This window comes from Pipistrellus hanaki (genome assembly GCF_964339955.1).
Source record: "Pipistrellus hanaki genome assembly, chromosome: 14".
Classification (NCBI taxonomy): domain Eukaryota; kingdom Metazoa; phylum Chordata; class Mammalia; order Chiroptera; family Vespertilionidae; genus Pipistrellus; species Pipistrellus hanaki.
This window is the reverse complement of record NC_140516.1, coordinates 48,143,614-48,156,154: the sequence shown is the minus strand read 5'-3', so window position 1 is coordinate 48,156,154 and position 12,541 is coordinate 48,143,614. Positions and strand designations below refer to the sequence as shown.

The following is a 12,541-nucleotide window of genomic DNA, read 5'->3' as shown; positions in this document are numbered from 1 at the left end:
CATGGTTTGCCGACCACTGCTCTAGGAGGCCTGGACACGTGCAGTGAAAAGGACTGAGTGTGGGGTGAGAAGGGGCAGAATTAGCAACGTTCTCAGAAGATGGGACATGGGCATGATGTGAAGGATGACTTGGATGGAGGTTTCCAAAGAGACTGGAATCCACAAATCCCGGTCCCCCTCCCTTGCGTGCTGTTAGACCCCAGCATTGAGACCTGCCTTTCTCATACCATCCTCTGTTTTTAAGCCACCTAGCTCACTTTTGTTGATTTCAAAGATTTCTCTATTGATTTTATCTACACTAATAAAAAAGAAACATGCAAATTACCAACACTCGGCTACTCTACCAGCCAATCAGAGTGAGTATGCAAATTAACCTGAAAACCTGGCGGCAATCTCGCCCCCTGCCACTCTGGACCTGTGGGGGTGGGAGAAGTCTAGCACCAGATCCTGAGGTTGGCTGCAGCCAGGGAGACCAACAAGCTGCCTGCCCCATGATCCCAGGCCGCAGCCAACCGGAGAAGTCACGCACACTGCATCCCAGGGAAGATGGAGAAGCCGCCTGCCTGTGGTCCAGGTGCCAGCACCAGCAGCTGGCTACAGCCTGGTAGATGGAGAAGTCGCTTACCCTGTAGTCCCGGGCACCAGTACCTGCGGCTGGCTGTGGCCCGGGAGACAGAGGAGCCACCCACCCCCGCGATCCCAAGCTGCAGCCAGGTGAAGCCACCTGCCCATCATCCCCTGCAGCTGCAGCCAGCCTGGGCACCTATGGTGTGACCAGAGGGAGGGAAGCCCGGATCCCGGGTGCCTGTGGTTGGCTGGCGAGCAGTTTGGAGCCAGCAGTTCTGGATTGTGAGAGGGATGTCTGACTGCCAGTTATCCCCTGAGGGGTCCCAGATTGGAGAGGGAGCAGGTCAGGCTGAGGGACACTCTCCCCCCACTCCTCGTTCATGAATTTCATGCACCAGGCCACTAGTTCTAATTATAAACGAAAAACATTGGGGGAAGGGGGCAAGAGTAAGTTTAGTTGTGAGTATTCAAAACAGAGTTTATTCTTGTATTATTATTTTTAATTGATGATGGTGTTATTTTCCATGAGTAAACCGACTTTTGCCCCACCCTGTATCTGTTTAAAAGGGGGGGAAGAGAAGTAATAAAAATAAATCACATATTATGCAGAGATCACCACTATTAATATGTTTGTGTCTTCCCTTCCAGTTTTTCAGTGCATGTCGTAGATCAGAGGTTCCCAAAATTGTTTGTGCCGTAGACCCCTTGCCATGTTTTTCGGTTTTGGGTAGACCCCCTACTTACCTGATATTGATTTTTTTGTAAATTTCTAACTGTAGTGAAGTTTAGTGTTAAAATTTAATAAAAAATAATGTACCTACTTTTCTCCGGCATTCTCAAACAAAATAACACTGATTCACTATAATTTGTATGATAAACTACCAGTTTATATTTTTTAAAATATTTTCTCAGCACTTTCCTATTCAAGATTCAGGAAACGAATGAACGTATTTTTCTCACATTCATATTTATAGAGTGACGGATTGAACAAGTCGGTGCAAGTTCGCGAAGCTTTGAGACAAAAATTGGCAAGAATGTTTACTGCGCATATGCTTGTAACAAGATGATACTGGTATATCATTATGTGCAGGTTTTTATCCTACAACTTACACAATTTTATAAACATATATAATAAATTTTTTACTTCATAGGTACTTTTATAAATAATTTATATGTTTTTATATTATAAGATAATATGATGTAAGTAAATAGGTACTATCAGTGTATGTTGAGATCCACTATCGTGGACCCCCATTTTCATTTCATGGACCCCCAAATTTTTTTTTCGCTGACGTAGACCCCTTGCAGGTTGTCATAGACCCCTGGGGGTCGATATAGACCACTTTGGGAATCACTGTCGTAGATAATACATGTATCTGATTTGCATTTACCTGGATATGTGACTATATTCATACACTCAGTCTATAATCAAAGTATCTGACATTTATTGGCACTCACTATGTGCCAAGTCACTGTTTTCCACTCATGCATGAACTCATTTGATCTTCATAACATTTCCTGTAAAACAGATACAGTTGTTATCCCCATTTCATAGATGTAGCAACTGAGGTACCAAGAAATGCCAGAGTCACACAGCAGGGTATCAAACCTGCTTTTCGATATGGGCCTGGACATTGACTGGACCTCTACCCACTGCCTTTCTTTCTTCCTGGTTTTAGCCTAAAAGATAGCCTGTCTCTCAATGGGCTATGTCTGTGTGCAACCTCATCCAGGGTGCGTGCACATGCTGAGTCTGACTCTGGGAGTCTCCAGTCCCCCTTTGCTACTGAAAGGAAGGGGTGTCTGCGGGGAGGTGGGTGGCCCGGGGGGAGGAGCCGGGCTGTCCACACAGGTGCTCTCAGTGTGGTCCTAAGGGAGCAGTTCCCCATCTGGGGCCCCATCCTCTCCCCTGTCACTCGGAACTAGAAGGGTCAGCCCATGGGAGGGCTGCTTCTCCCTGCGAGGCTCCCGCTATGACCCCAGCGCAGGGTCACGGCCTCATCCACACCACCCACACCACGGCGCCTGTGTGCGTGGAGAGCCCCCTTCTGTCCCTGATGTCTTTGCTGACTAGCCTTGAAAAAGTCACAGTGCCGAATTTTTTCTTTCCTCATCTGTAACAAGATAGTACTGTTTCCTTCCCCCAAGGATGTTGGGAGATTAAGTGAGTTAAACACAAACTCACAATGATCCATAATGAGTTACATGCTCCTAGGAGAGGGCCTACACATGTCCTTGGCATCTAGTAAGTGCTCAGCAAATACCAGCTCTCGATATCGGCACTTTGTACCTGGGCCAGCCCACCACAAGTCACCGGAAGTTGTATTTTCTTGTTTTCTGTCCACCCCCAGAGACGGACCTTTCAGGGCGGGGACCATGTTTTCTCACCATTATTATCCTCCTGGCCTGGTACAATATTCTGCCCTCAGCACCTGTTTATTTTAGCGCATAAATAAGTGAATGAAGGAAAGAAGGAACTCCCACCACCTAGATCTATGAACTCTTCAAAATGGTTTGCAAATTCTGAGCACATTCCCAAAGGGGCATGTGACCCAGAAGAGCCTGAGGGGTGGCCACGGGCCTTGTGACAGGGGGTGGAGCGAGCTTTTCCACAGCAAGTAGGTGGAGGGCAGCGGCTCTGAGCTCAAAGCGCTTTCTGTGGGGCCTGACATTTCGTGTCCGAATGTGCAGTTCCTTGGCCCCAGCACACACAGCACACACAGCACACAGCTGAGCGTTTGCTCCGATGAGGTATTTGCTGGAGCTTGGTGGCCCTCTGATCTCACGCACACCGCCAGCTTGTTTGGAGAGCTGCAGTTTGGAGGAGCAGTAACAGGATTTAGGCACCAAGTCAAACGTCGGGAGTCAGTGGAAGTAGTGGAGGAGGCAGGAGGCCAGGGGCCATCTCCGGGCAGAGTTCAGAGAAAGAGGGAGATGGGAAAAATGGACACAGCCCGAACGGGAACCAGGAAAGGACTGAAGCCTCTCTCGTTTTCCCTTCACTCTTAGCCCAACTTGACTTTGCTGTTTTCCAGGGCCTGTCCCTGTGCGGCTCCACTGAGTGGCCCTGCTCGTGAGGTGCACATACTCCGTCAGCCTCTCTTCACTGACTGCCATACTGGGGCGTGTTCGTATTTGTAATTGTACTCCGTGCATGAAATAACACTTAATAGTACATGGATACTGAGAGTCTTTCCCTTTGGCATAGAGAAGGATTCCTTGATCGAAGCGTTTTGAATATTCCCATACGACTTCCCAAAGTGTGAAACGACTTAGTTAATGATGGCGTTGTCTGCATAGGTGTGAAAGTGTAGCTTTAAACACAATCATCTCATCATTAGCTGGTGTTGTTGCCTTGTTTTCCAATTTACCCCGTTTAACAGGTGTTTACCTGCATGTATATGTGTATGCGGTACTGACAAGGTTCATGATTTTCATGCCCTTGTTTAACTGTTTAGGTTCTTCTTGGTGCTATTTCGCTGTGACTTTTGTGTAGTCAGCTCTGGTCTTTGAGAAACACACAGACACGCATTCGTATGCTTGTTGGATCACCTTATGCCACCGATTTCTTCATCCACGGTCCTTCTTATCCTCAACTTGCTTTGATTCTAAAAATCAGAAACTTAACTTTTTAAACTTAACATTGTGATTTTTAAAAAATGTCTTCTCTTGCTTCAACCTTAAGACCTCATAAGACACTAGAGAAAATAGTAAATGAAGAAAATGGCAAACTTCTTTGAGGGTAAGATAAATAACACCCGCTGACCTTTACCCAGGCCTCACCACGTCCCAGCCTCATGGGGAGCCGGGGTTCGGGGCCTGTGCTTCTCCCCTTTCACAGGTGCAGACTGTGCGGGGGCAGATTCATTATGGAGGAGCCCGCTCCCCTTCCTTCTCCTCCTGCCGCCTCCCTGCCAGCGTGGGGAGGCTTTGGGGCAGGTTTGGGCCGTCACCTGGCTGTGTGGCCATTGGGACTAAATCGCCAGTAGCAGGCCCCTGTCAGGGGGGCCTGGCTCATGGACCCACTGAGCGGTCCAGAGCGGCTGCTCCCCGTCCCGTGCATGAGGCCTGCTCTTTTGGGAAGGCGAAACAAAGTACCCCAAGTCCAGAGCTGGGCTTGTTGTTCAGCATAACATAAGCAGACACAGAAAGGCACTGATGATGACGGTGACGATGATGATGGTGATGGTGATGATGAAGGATCTCAGTGTTACAATCCTCCTTCCCCTCAGGGCAGCCATTCTCTACCCCTAATGCCGGCCCTGAGCCAGGCATTCCACACCCATTGCCTCATTTCATCTTCACAGCAGCGCTGGGAGGTGGGTGCGAAATCACTCCCATCTCACAGATGAGGAGAGTAAGGCTCAGAGCAGTTAAGACCGCAGATTGAGAAGGGCAAAGCTGGGATTCCGCGCCAGCTCTGTGACAGGCAGGGGGAATACACAGGACATTTACCCGCATCGTACAAATGGGGCGACTGGGCATCAGAGAGGCTGCATGACCTGCCCAAGGCCACACAGCAGTATGTGTGGCAGAGCCTGGCCCAGGGTTCCTGAGATCCGTCTGGTGCTTGCCCCACTACTGACATAGCGGTAACCACGGTAACCAAGTGCCCGCCTGTGCCAGGTGTCCTTCCTGGTCCTTAACCTAGGGGGAGGCCCTGGGCAGCGGCTGGCCAGGACCGGGTGCCTGAGTCGAAGCTGTCACTCTGGCCACCCCAGCCTCAGTGCCCACGGTTTGCTGCAGGATCATGGAACAGGTGCCAGCGTGCCAGTACGGGGCTGGGGGACACCAGGGCATCTTTGTCCTCACTCCACTGACCACCAGACCGTTCTTGTCACACGCGGCTGACACCCCTGGGCCAGCTGGGTAGGGAAGGCTGAGAAGTTTTATCTTTTATTTATTTCCCAAATGTACAGACTCTCCAAGGAGAGGTTAGCTAAGAGAAACATCGGACATTCTGGGAACGTCGGACACTCTGGCAAAGCTTCGGCCTCGCTCGGGCCGGGCTCCGTTACTGGAGCCGGTGATGAGCAATGGCCGGCGGCGGTGGCCAGCTGGTGGCAGGCTTTCTTGGCTGAAGAAACCGGGTTAAGCATTAACTAATGTAATGCTCCAAGGGCTCTGCTGTGCGGGTTTTATCAACCCACTTTGCTAAGTGAACCAGCGCGGGTAGGTGACTCACCGGGGACCACACAGCTGGGAAGGGGTGGAGCTGGGATTCAAACCCAAGCCCAATCCAGCTCCCAAACCCACAACCCTGGGCCTCTCTGCTCCCTGCCCCCTGCCCTCCAGGGCCTCGCTGTTTGCTGCTGGCGGAGGAGACAGAGGGAGGTGAGGCCCAGTGCATTCTTCTCATAGGTTCTGCAGGCCTGGGTGAGGGTCCAGGTCTGCCTGGCATTATGGCTATGCCTGTCTGTCTCTCTCCTTTCCCCTGAGGCTGGGGGTTCCTGGAGGGTTGGGTCCACGTCTGGCTAGACTTCGTGTCCCAGCACAGCAAGAGAGAGGCCTGCACCCATCTGTGAGAGACAGGAATGAGAACGGATGAGGGAGAGGAGGAATGGAGGACCATGGGTCCTCCCTTACCTTGAGTGGAAAGCTTCTGGAAACTTCCATGGGAGAAACGGTTCAACTTTAATGCAGAGCGCAGATGTAAGAGATATAGGGCAAGGACCCATTTCCTTGACTTGTTTTAGAGGCCGTACTTCACTCCAGATCTGGGGGAATAAATACGGTTTTTAAAAATATATATTTTATTGATTTTTACAGTGAGGAAGGGAAAGGGGTAGAGAGTTAGAAACATTGATGAGAGAAGAACATTGATCAGCTGCCTCCTGCACACTCCTTACTGGGGATGTACCTGCAACCAAGGTATATGCCCCTGACTGCAGGCCGACGCTATCCACTGAGCCAAACCGGTCATGGGTAAATATGATTTTTATCCGCATTGTACAAATGGGGGGACTGGAGGTGAAGTTCATGCTTCAGTAACTGGCCATTCTCGGTGACTCCTGTCTCTGCCCCTTCTAACTTCCAGCAAGTGACTGGACCTCACCCTCCTTAGGTCCCCAGTGGAATATTGGTTTGTATTTCTTGGAGGGAGGGATGTAAAAATTAAACGACCATGTAATTCCCACATTAAATGAGAGCTCATGTGCTTTCTTCCTAGGAGAGTCAGTTTCACGGTAAATTTGATTTTTTAAATATTAAGTAACTTGGGTGATGGGTGCCTGGGGATTCATTGTGTCTCTCCTTACTGTTGTGGGCGCTTCCATTTTTTCATAAGCCATTTTAAAAACAAGTCATAGAAATGTAAAGGGTTAGTTTTGTTTAGAAAAAAAAAAAAAAACTACAGATATATGAGTGGCACCAAAGAACCGGGTACAGTGGATACAAAATGTACATGCAGTTTCAAAATAAAACACAAGCTTTGAAAGAACGGATTGGCTTAAAGCAGCCTCTTAGCGTTACGACCTCGGGCCCTGGTGGGGGAATCTCTCTCCTGAAAGATTCCCTCTTCCTGAAAAAGTCAGAACTCGGGAGTGCTGCATGAGTCAGGGCGAGCAGAGAGGTGAGGTGCTCTGTCAGCTGTAATCCCAACTGGGTGATTTTCTCATGCCTGCAGCGTGTTTCTGCTGCCTGCTCTGTGCCAGGTGCTGGTCTAGGCACTGGGTCGCCTTGCTGCCCAGCTCTCTGCGGGGCAGGGCAGACCTGGGTGCTCTGCTGAGATGGGACCGTCCAGGTGCAGATTCTGACTCCGCCGCTGACTTCTTTGGTAAATAAACACGGCGGGCCTCAGTTTCCCTCTGTCTCTGCCGCATGACTCTCTTGGGGAATGTGTTCCAGGCCCTGAGGTGGGACCAGATTTGGCACATTCAGACGGATGACTTGAGTGTGCTTTGGTTTGAAGGAGGGAGAAGCGTCAAGAGGCACTGGGAGGCCGACTCATGTGGGAACTGATAGTAGAGAGGCCACGTGACCCCACTCTGGCTCCTGTTGGGGGAGGGACCGTAGGCCTGCAGGATGGGAGCCTGTCACTCATGCTGAGTGACAGGAGAAAGGCCCTGAGTCCCAGCGCTGCTGCTGATGCCGGAGGAAGCCCGGGCGAGGCCCCAGCCTTCTGTGCCTCCCTGTGACACCTCTCCTGTGAAATGAGGGGACCTCCTTGAGAATGAGGTGAGACCTGGTCGAGCGTGTGCTCACCAGGCCGCTTCTTAATCATCGCGACGGCTATTACTGAAGCCATGAGGGCGAACCCATTGCCTTTCATGTTTCCTAAAAATAAAAACAGTCTGCCCTCTGTCCTCAGCACAGGGATGAAGGTCAGTCACTGCCCATCCTGCTCAGGGTCTCTGTGCTGGCGGGGGGCGGGCGGGTGTGGAGGGGGCAGGTGGCACCCCAGGCCCTTTTGCTGCAGCGGCAGGAGGGCGGGGCCGCAGGCTCCCTGCTGGTTCTGACAGGCCTCCAAGGCCAATGTCTTGACGGCAGGGGTCAAGTCCTGATGGGGAGAGACCGGGTGCCGTGAGGCCCCCAAAGAGAGGCACCCAGGCCAGCAGGGCTGCAGGGAAGGCTTCTGGGAGTGGGGTGGCCCACGCGAGTTCTCCAGTTTGCTGCTGGTGGCAGGACCCCGAAGGGAGTGGTCCCATCACCAAACACCTTTGAAGGTATTTGAAATCCCAGCACTGAGGCGGGGGAGGATGAGGGACTGAAAGAAGCCACGGGGGAGAGATGGAGCCTGAGAGGTGGGCAGGGCAGACCGGACTCACAAAGAATGCCTGTGGTGAGGGGTCAGGGGTAGGACAGGAGCCAGGAGATTGGGGAGGGGCCTCTGCAGACCAATAGGCAGTGAGAGATGGTGGGGTCTGGACAGGACAGTGGTCGTGAGGATGCAGAGGAGATTTCCAAGGTCAACGGGCAACACTTGACTTGGAGATTGACTGATGGACATAGAGGGAGGAGTGAAAGCTGACTCCCAGGCACGTGGCTTGGCAGCTGGTGGGCGGTATTCCCTCTACGGAGATCCTGTCACCACAGGGAGGGCAGGAGAGGATGGGCTGGGCTTTGGTTGAGTGGGAGGACCTGGGAGGCCCCCTAGGGAGAGACTCTGGAGCCTGGAGGAAGGTCCGGGCCTGGGATGGAGATGGGCGTCCCACAGAGAGACAGAGGGGCCTCCTAGTGCCACACCACCTGGGGCACAGAGGGCGTGGGAGGAGGAAAGAGGAGAGAGGTGTGTGGGTGTGCGGAATACCATGGAAACCTTGGCGCGGGGCAGTGTCCCAGGTTTCCCTGAGCCGGCGGCCCTGAAAGATGCCCAGATGTGGACAGGAAGGTGAAGGAGATGCCAAACATGTAGACAGAGGCAGCTTGTAACTGTGGCCGTGGGAGGCTGGTGGAGGGAGGGCTTGTTGGGAGAGAGACTGTGAGGAGGCAGGTGGGGGCTCACTATTGTCAAAGGTGTTGAGAGTCGCACTCAAGAGTGAGGGCTCTTTCCCTGGCGCGGTTTTGAGCAAAAGAGGGACTCGATTAAAACTGTGTTTATTAGAGAGCGCGTTCTTGGCCTCACTGCCCAGGCATGTGTCCACGTGACACTGCGCTCAAAGGACAGACCGCCGGTGGCTGCCCTGCCCTGCCCTCTCCTGTTCCAACCCAGGCAGCCTCGGCCTGGCAGCCCTACTCAGCGGGGATAGGTGGGCAGAACTGGGCAGGCAGCTGGAGGGGTGACGCAGGGCCTGGGCTGCTCCTGCCCTCTCCACCCTGAGCCTGCTCGGCCAGGCTGTCACCTGGGCAACTGCCTTCACACCTCTCCCGCCAGGCCAGCTCTTGGGTCTGCCTCTGGGACGGTGGGGTGTTGTCTCAGCAAGCAAGCGGCCTCGGGAGGGAGAGGGCACTCGGTGGAAAATACTGTTCTCCGCTCTGGAAATGCCCCTCACCATTCGTCCCCACTGTCCGGCACCGCTGGCCTTGCGCACCATTAATTGGCCATTGTGCACCGTTAACTGGCATTGTGCACCATTAAAAAGGTGTCTGTGGCCTAATCAGATCTAATACTTTTTGGACTGACTACCGCATGCCAGACCCCAAGCGAAGCATGTTTGATGTGCATCCTTTCATCTAGTCCTGTCAGTGTCACGATGTGGGTCCCACTGTTTGCACCCATTTCACAGACGAGGATGCTAAGGCTCAAAGAGTTACTTGCCCACAGACTGTACATTTGGGATTTTAAAAAAATTGTTTCCCGAGGATATGTTGGTGTTTAAAAATTGATTTAGAGATAGAGAGAGGGACATCGATTTGTTGCCTCCTACATGCACCCCAGCTGGGGTTCTAACTCACTAACCCACAAACCCACAGCCTTCTACGGGATGACCTCCAACCCACTGAGCCACCTGGGCTTTGTAATGCAGCAGAGAGAAGACAAGTTCGTCCCTTTAACTGGTCACTTTGCAATCACTTCCTGAGAAGACACTGGCCTCTGGCCTTTCCCTGCAGCCTCTGCCCAGCCCCTCCTCTGTGTCCAGTGGCAGTGAAGCGGCCCCTAGGGGCCCTCTGGGAGCTGTGGCCCCTCGGGGGCATGCGGGTGGTCATGGTTTGGCCGGGGATCCCAGCTTGGCGGCACACGTGCTGGGTGTGTTCTGGGAATCATCACTTATCTCCCTCAAACCTCAGTTTCCTTCTCTGCAAAAACGGGGACCGCCAGTCCCCGCCTCCGAGTTATGCAGAGAGAGGCAAGGCTCTCAGGCACCGAGCACGGCGCCAGGCCCCCCGGAAGGGCCAGGCACCCCGGAAGGGCCGGGCACCCCGGAAGGGCCGGCACCGGCGGTGATGAGGCTCCTGTCACCGCGCTGATGGCCTCTTCGGCTGCGCAGCTGACACCGGTGCCAGGGGCGCGGGTGTGGCGGAGCCGTGGGGCGGATCATAGGGAGGACGGATCATTGATCGCCGAAGCATTGCATTATTCATGTCGTTATTCTCAGACTTTTGACGGGTGGGAGCCCATATAAGGAAGGCTGGAGGCAGCCACCGCTGCGAGCGCCTGGGGCTCCCGAGTTGCCATGGAGGCCCGGAGGGAGGAGCTGGGAGGCGGACACCTCTGGGCGTCCCGGCCTGGGAGCTGGCCGCCCCGGGTCTCCCCCCACCCCTTCCCCCTTGGGAAGCTTATGAGCGGGCCCTTGGCCGTTCCTTTGGGCCCCTGGTGTGTGATGGTGTGTGTGTGTGTGTGTGTGTGTGTGTGTGTGGGATGGGGTGTGTGTGTGTGTGATGGTGTGTGTGTGTGTGTGGGGGATGGGGTGTGTGTGTGTGTGTGTGTGTGATGGTGTGTGTGTGTGTGTGTGTGGGATGGGGTGTGTGTGTGTGTGTGTGATGGTGTGTGTGTGTGGGGGGGGGATGGGGTGTGTGTGTGTGTGGGGGGGATGGTGTGTGTGTGTGTGTGGGATGGGGTGTGTGTGTGTGTGTGTGTGTGTGTGATGGTGTGTGTGTGTGTGTGTGTGATGGGGTGTGTGTGTGTGTGGGATGGGATGTGTGTGTGTGGGATGGGGGGTGTGTGTGTGTGTGTGTGTGTGTGGGATGGGGTGTGTGTGTGTGTGGGGGGGGGGAGATGGTGTGTGTGTGTGTGTGTGTGTCTGGTAGCGCCTGGAGCAGGCTTCCAGGAGAGTGGGCTGTGCGTGAGTTGCCTGCTGCGGGGCTTCAGTCCCCTGCGATCCCCGCTCTTCCCGCATCCGGCTCGCGAGCCAGCGAGCCCCGGCCCCGCCACCGGCCCCGCCACGGCCGCCCCGCGGTGAGCCGGGAGAGGAAGGGCCGGAGAGGAGGGACAGGTTAGGGGGCCCAGGCCGCGATGCTTCCCTTTCCCAGCCTTTCGGACCCGCGGGCTCGGGGGCGGGGCGTGGGGCTCACGGGGCGGAGCCTGGAGGGGCGGGGCTAGGGCTGGGGGCGGCGCCGGGTGGGGCGGGGAATTGGGTTCGGGGGCGGGGCTAGGGCTGGGGGCGGAGCCGGGTGGGGCGGGGAATTGGGCTCAGGGGCGGGGCTAGTGCTGGGGGCGGAGCCGGGCGGGGCGGGGCGGGGCGGGGCGGGCCCGGGCTGCGGCGGCCGCGTCACGGCGGAGCTCCTGCAGCCGCGGAGGCTCAGACCCGGGGAGCGCTGCCCAGGACGCGGGCGGGGACCGATCCCCAGGGCGCTGCTCGGAAGGTCCCCTCGCGGCCGGGCTGCGCGACCATGGCGGACAAGGAGGCTGCGGGAGGCGACGCAGGGCCCCGAGGTGAGTGCGGGTCCTGCGGCGGCGGCGGGGCAAGCTCAGCCCGGGGCCCCGGGGCAGTGGGAGCCCCCGCCCCATCCTGCCCCCTTGGCGGGGCCAGGGTCGGCGCCGCGGCGGGGCCGGGGGTGCAGGGGCCGGAGGTGGCCCATCGGTCACGTGCTCTGCTCCGGGCCGGGGTGCGGACACTGCGGCGGGGACCACAGCCCCCGCCCGGGCGCCCTGACGGTCCTCGCCGGTGGGTGGCGCCGCCTGCGGGGCCCGGTGCCGGTCGGGGTGAGCGCCGCCCGCCTTGTGCATCCCCGGCGCGCGGTGCGGGACGGCGCCCTCACTCACCCGCTAACGGGCTGGCCTCGCAGCCCCAGCGACTCGGCGAGGGCGGGCGAGCCCGTGGGAAGTCAGAGGTTGGACCTGTCCCCTCCTCACCCCGCCTGGATCGGTCCTGCGGGATGGGGACTGCAGCCCCGGCCCTAACTGCATCCCACGCCCCTCCTCGCCTAGCCCCAGGCATTCGCCGGGAGGAAGAGGGGCGCCGCGGCGGGCTCCCCTGTTCCCTCTGCAGTTCCCGGGGCACAGGACGGACACCCGGGTTTGCAGATGTTCCAGGGCCGCTTTCTCTGGGGGCGCGGGGAAGGGGAAGGCTCGGATGGGTGGGGGAAGGGTGAGGGGCGAGGGGACCGGGAGCCGGAGGCGCAGGAGCAGCGCCCGCGGAGGGGCCGGGCCCGCCGG

At 55.9% G+C, this 12,541-nt stretch overlaps 1 protein-coding gene across 7 annotated transcripts in view; it reads left to right on the top strand.

Annotated features, from left to right (window-relative positions):
- Nucleotides 1-12,541, top strand: part of HSPA12A (heat shock protein family A (Hsp70) member 12A) — a 104,183-nt gene that overhangs the window by 43,866 nt on the left and 47,776 nt on the right. The window contains exon 1 of one of the 7 annotated variants that reach the window (XM_084903741.1): nt 11,635-11,818. The exons of the other annotated variants lie outside the window; for them this stretch is intronic. Within the exon in view, the coding sequence (XP_084759867.1) occupies nt 11,776-11,818 (43 nt within the window). The 5' untranslated portion in view covers nt 11,635-11,775. Of the gene's footprint in view, nt 1-11,634; nt 11,819-12,541 lie in introns of those variants that run through there. 7 annotated transcript variants of the gene reach the window in all.